Source organism: Lutra lutra, chromosome 15 (genome assembly GCF_902655055.1).
Source record: "Lutra lutra chromosome 15, mLutLut1.2, whole genome shotgun sequence".
Lineage (NCBI taxonomy): Eukaryota > Metazoa > Chordata > Mammalia > Carnivora > Mustelidae > Lutra > Lutra lutra.
In genome coordinates, this window is record NC_062292.1 from 69,963,137 (window position 1) to 69,968,301 (window position 5,165).

The window sequence follows — 5,165 nt, forward strand, 5'->3', positions numbered from 1 at the left end:
GTGGTGGCCAGGAGGCCGTCAGTCTCAGGCACAGCCCTGGGGGCCCCTGGAACTGAGGCCAGCAGTGGGACACCATGGAGTCAGAGGAAACATCCCAGAAGCTTGGTCTTTCTCCTTGGGGCTAATCCTACCTTTCCCTTAGGGTTGGGTTGGCGGGAGGGGGGAGGAAGAAATGTGTCAGGTGCTGGCTATGTGTTGACTCCCTTGTTTTCCCCGAGACTTTGCTGGTGGCACGGATCAGGGGCCCCTGCTTGGGTGGGTGAGGGGTCTTCCTTGGATGGGAGGCCGGGGGGTAGGCTCTTTCTACCATGGTTGCAGTCAGGTCTCTTTCCCTTTCCAGAAGCCCCAGTGGCCAGTGGCCAGGCCCCCAGAAGGCTGGGCTGCCCAGAGTGATCCACATCCAAGTCAAGGAGGTAAGGTAGTAGGGAAAACAAGTGTAAAGATCACTTTTTACTCTTTTCAAGCACATTCTTACATATTCTCCCAATTCAGCCTCATAATAACTCTGAGAACTAAGGGACAGCAAGATGACCACACAAATGAGGAAACAGGTTCACAGATGTCAAGGGCTATTCACAGATGTCAGAGCTATTCCCCAATACCCTTCCACAGCTGCCCACTGTGGCCACCAAAGCAGCCCATCCCAGGGTGGGATCTGGGTCTCTAATCTTGGGCTGACTGGCCCTTGGCAACCCCCCCACCCCTCTGGACCCTTCAGCCCCCCTCCCAGCCCCGGCCCATTGGTGGTGAACTCCCTGTGTTATTATTGAAGAAGGTGTCGGCACCCACTTTGTTCCGAATTTCAGGAAGGCAGCCCCAGAATTTGTGCTCTCTGTGTCTGAGTCAAGTACGGCACTCCCCACACAGTAATTGGGGTGTGGGGGTATGTGGAGGAAAGAATTCTTGAAAAAGCTAGTTAAGACTTGACTGTATTAGGCAAAAAACTGGAAGGAAAATCAGAGTCTTATATAAGAGTGTCTAAATCTGCCCCAAATTATATTTTTTACAAAAAGTATGAGCATGTTTTATATTTTGATAACCAAAAAACCCCCAAACAAAACAAAACAAAAATAAACCCCAAACAAACCCTATTCTGATTTAGGGAAAAAACGACATCAATGACAAATGTTTTGAAAGCAGACAAATTTAGGTTTGATACCTTACTCCTCCAAACTCATTTTCTTCATCTGCGTAATGGGCACTCATCCCACAGCGCTGTTTGGAGGATCAAGAGAGGGTTTGTATGAAGCAGTGTCTGGAGAGCCCAACATGGACTCACTTTTCAAAACACAGAGACTTAAGTTTTTTAGAACAGTTTTTGATTTATGGAAAAGTGGATAAGACACTGTAGACAGTTCCTAAATACCTTACACAGTCGGTCTCCCCATGATTAACATCTCGTATTCATATGATACATTTGTTACATTGATGAACCTTTCTTGATACCTTATTACTAACTGAGTGCCCTTTCCCTGTTCCGGGGAGTGCACGTCCACTTTGATGGTTTTTATTATCATTATTGTTTTTGTTGTAATAGACACTCAGCAAACGCCTCTCCCCAGTCCTTCCCTTTCCCGGTATGTGCCATCCAGACAGCAAAACCTGTTCCTAGGGTTCCCGTTACTAGGGTTTCCCAGTAAAGGGCCACAGTTTAACTCAGGGGACAGAGGTAAACCTGAAGGCGGGGTCCCGTCCCAGAGCTGAGGGATCCTTGGGCGGGGTGGTGAGATCGGGGGTATGTGTCAGGCTGAGCAGGGGTGGGTGGCGTGTGCCATGGGAGCCATCTGGAGGGCTCAAGTTCCAGTCAAAGCCACAGGTTTGGAGTTTCTGTTGAGCAACAAAGCATTGTCTAGCAATTGCCTCAAGATGAATCAGAGAGATTTCTTCACTCGATGTTGAAGGTGAAGCCTGCAGTGCCTTATAAAAGCCTCCAGGCTCCGTCCTCCTCACCAGCACCGACTGCTTCCTGCACTGCTGCTCTCCAGCGCGCTGAAGGTAAGTGTCCTGTCCCTGGCTATGGGGGGTTCATAGGTCGGTGACTGCAGGTGGCAACCGCAGGCTGTTGGAAGCCATAACATTCTGCTTGCCAGAGCGCCTCCGGACTGACCGCATTTTGGCCTCAAGGAGACCAGTCCTTGGTGCACTAGGTAGACCCAGGCTCAGGACCTGGGGTTGTGAAGGTAGAAGAGGCTGGTAAATGTCTGCAGGAGACCTGGGGCCGAAGTGCCATCACCTGGGGCAAGGGAAGAGCCTGGCCAGCCCCCAAACCCTTCCTGTGTGTGCTTGAGTGAACAGCACCCCGAGTGACACTCCCTAGGAGACAGGGGGACACGGAACACTGTGGCCACAGGGGCTGATTCTTTTAGACTTTAAACTGAAGTCTAACTACAAATGAAAAATTCACCGCAGATCAAACAGTGCAGAGAGAACACCAAGCAGAGGCGGGGGAGTCATCCCTTGTCTGAACCAGAATGAGAGGAGAGAGGGGACTGGGGGCGGGTGGGATTGGACCTGCCCTGGACCTCCCGTGTCTTCTGAAGGTTGAGAAGATGACTAAGCTGGAGGACCACATGGAGGGGATCATCAATGTGTTCCACCAGTATTCAGTCCGGAGGAAGCACCCTGACAAGCTTTCCAAGGTTGAGATGAAGCAGCTGATCATAAGAGAACTTCCAAATGCCCTCAAGGTAGGTGACATCCCTCACACCCAAACTCACTCGCTGAAGGGCTGGGCTGGGGTTGGCCTGAGGGCGCTTTCCTGAGCTGTACGATGGTGTGTGTGTGTGTGTGTGTGTGTGTGTGTGCGCGCGCGCGCGCCTCCTTCTCTCCAGAACTCACTCTGTCACCTCAGGCTCTCTTCACCTCTCCCTCTGGGACAGCTCACTCACCTGGGGGGACTGGTGAGCTGCAGGGACAGCCCCGGCCGAGACCCGTGTGGCTCAAGGGTTAGCTCATGACAGCTGCGTCCCTCCGGTCTGTTTTGTCACGTTGGGTTCTCCAGCGCAGTTTTGGCGAATGAGTTAATTGTCCCTGGGCCTCCCTGAGCCCAGCTCTGAGGGGCGAGAGGCCTGGAGAAAGGGGAGGAAGAGTCTGAGCTCACTGTCTCTCATGCCCCTTCCAGAACACCAAAGATCAAGCTACCATCGACCAGACATTCCAAGAGCTGGACACTGATAAAGATGGAGAGGTCAGCTTCCCTGAATTCGTATCCCTCCTGGCCCGTGTGCTCATTACTGCCCACGAGGATATCCACAAGGAATAGGAAGCTCTCAGGGGCTTTTCTCTGGCAGAGTCCCCAAGAAAACCATTCCTTGTAGTCATTGCAGCCCAGCCCTGCACGTGGAAAGGGAGAGTTAATAAACGTATTCTCGAAAAGTTCTCAGTAGTGTGCACTTTCTTTATTTCCATGTCCGCGGTCTCCGAACTGGAGGACATCTCACCCCTGAGAGTCTGACAGACCTCGTTTAGAGCCTTGGGAAGCCCTGTCTGTTTGTTCGTTTATTCACCAGCTATTAAACGTCCGCTGTTTGGCTCCTTCATTCATTTGTTCAACAAATATTCCCTGAACGTCTGTGATAGTCAGAGACCGAAGACAAAACCCTGTCCCACCTGGGGCTTGTGTTCTACTGGGAAGGAGAGCAAACAAACAAGCAGACAGACAGACAAACAAATAGACAAATAAAAGCACATCCTACCATATGGGGTAGACAGTGATAAGTGGTATGAAGTAAGCTAAAGGGGTAAGGGGAGAGGCAGAGGAAGGGACAGAGGGAGAGAATCTCAAGCAGACCCCGTCCCCCTGCCCCTGCTCAGTTCAGAGCCCAATGCAGGGCTTGATCTCACGACCCAGAGATCTCGACCTGAGCTGAGATTAAGAGTCAGACGCTTAACCGACTGAGCACCCAGGCACCCCCAAAATATAGAGGTTATTATTGAAATATTTTGCATTCTTTCCCTTTTTTCTAAGACTCTGAAATCCAGCATGCCTCATGCTGACGGTCACCGTTCACGAGGCCAGAGATCACGTGTAGCTCATGGCAATCACCCTGGAAACGCAACCCCAGCCCATTTGAGGGATGAGGGGGCCAGACTAGGGGGGCGGGAGTGCTGGTGTTAAAGCATACTCAGGCTCTGCATACGTTTGAAGGTGGCAATGAGAAATCAAGGGTAACTCCGAAGATGTTTCCCTGAGACGGGGCTGGATGTTGTGGATGCAGAGACAAGAGACAAAGTCCTTGCCAGCTGAAAATCCAAGCAGCAGAAATCCCCACACATTGTTGTAGGAGAGTGGCCTGGGCTGGGGTGTTGGGGTCAGTTAGGTATCCTGGAGGAGTAGACCCCTGGACATGAAATTTGGGGTAGAACTTTGAAAGGGGGAAAATGATGCAGAATTTCCGTGAATTTCTTTGATTCTTTCAAGGGTGTGGGTGGGGGGCAGGAAGGCGTTGGGAGCAACAAGGGACGTGGGAGCAGGGAGAAGGGGGTTAGCTCCACCCAGCATGGGGCCTGGTGAGGGAGCCCTTCACTGGCTAGCCTCTCTCCTTCCTGAGGTCTGGGCCAGGTTCTTTGTTCAATGCCCTAGAACAGTGCAGCTCTCCTTCTGTATTCTCTCCTGCTGTCACTCGGCCTCCCTCATGGAATTGCGTAACGTCATTCTCCTCCATGGGGCAGGTGCTGTTTCACTGTGCCTGGCATATGACGGGGTTTCGTGAACCTCTCTTACACGAATGAACATACGGACATCAGGGTGGCTGTTGGTAGGATTCTGTCCTACCAGAGAGGGTAGAGGAAGGAGGATGGACCCTGAGGGCAGCAATCGTGTCCCTGAAGGACAGGGTCAATGCGTCCTGGTGAGAAGTGCATTCATCTGAGTCAGTAGAAGTCCCTGGGGACATCCCTGTCTTCAGCCCCTTCTGGGGCTGAGTTCAGTCTGCAGAAGGTGGGTGTCCCTTTGAAGTCACACTCCGTGCAGCTGGTGTCAGAGCACTGAAATGTTATGGGCAAACGTGCTGGTGCTTGGAGGTAGGGCCTCCCAGAGGTTAGGGTTAGATCAGGTCATGAGGCTGGGGCCCTCCCAATGAGATTAGTGCCCTTATAAGAAGAAGACTCACAGAGAGAGAGTGAGAGTTGGCCTTCTCTCCAGGAGCGTACACAGCAGAAGGTGC

General features: G+C 51.9%; 1 protein-coding gene across 1 annotated transcript; it reads left to right on the forward strand.

Moving 5' to 3' along the window:
* Positions 1-1,861: 1,861 nt before the first annotated feature.
* Positions 1,862-3,378, forward strand: S100A12 (S100 calcium binding protein A12). Its single transcript, XM_047705164.1, has 3 exons — positions 1,862-1,995; positions 2,541-2,687; positions 3,122-3,378. The coding sequence occupies exons 2-3, from the start codon at positions 2,550-2,552 to the stop codon at positions 3,260-3,262; spliced, it is 279 nt and encodes a 92-aa protein (XP_047561120.1). The 5' UTR covers positions 1,862-1,995; positions 2,541-2,549; the 3' UTR covers positions 3,263-3,378.
* The last annotated feature ends 1,787 nt before the right edge of the window (positions 3,379-5,165 follow it).

Bases quoted from the DNA above. Each gene is read 5' to 3' on its own strand.
- S100A12 (XM_047705164.1), top strand. From the start codon at position 2,550: ATGACTAAGCTGGAGGACCACATGGAGGGGATCATCAATGTGTTCCAC. The intron at 2,688-3,121 runs GTAGGTGACATC...TGCCCCTTCCAG, and splicing joins AACTTCCAAATGCCCTCAAG to AACACCAAAGATCAAGCTAC.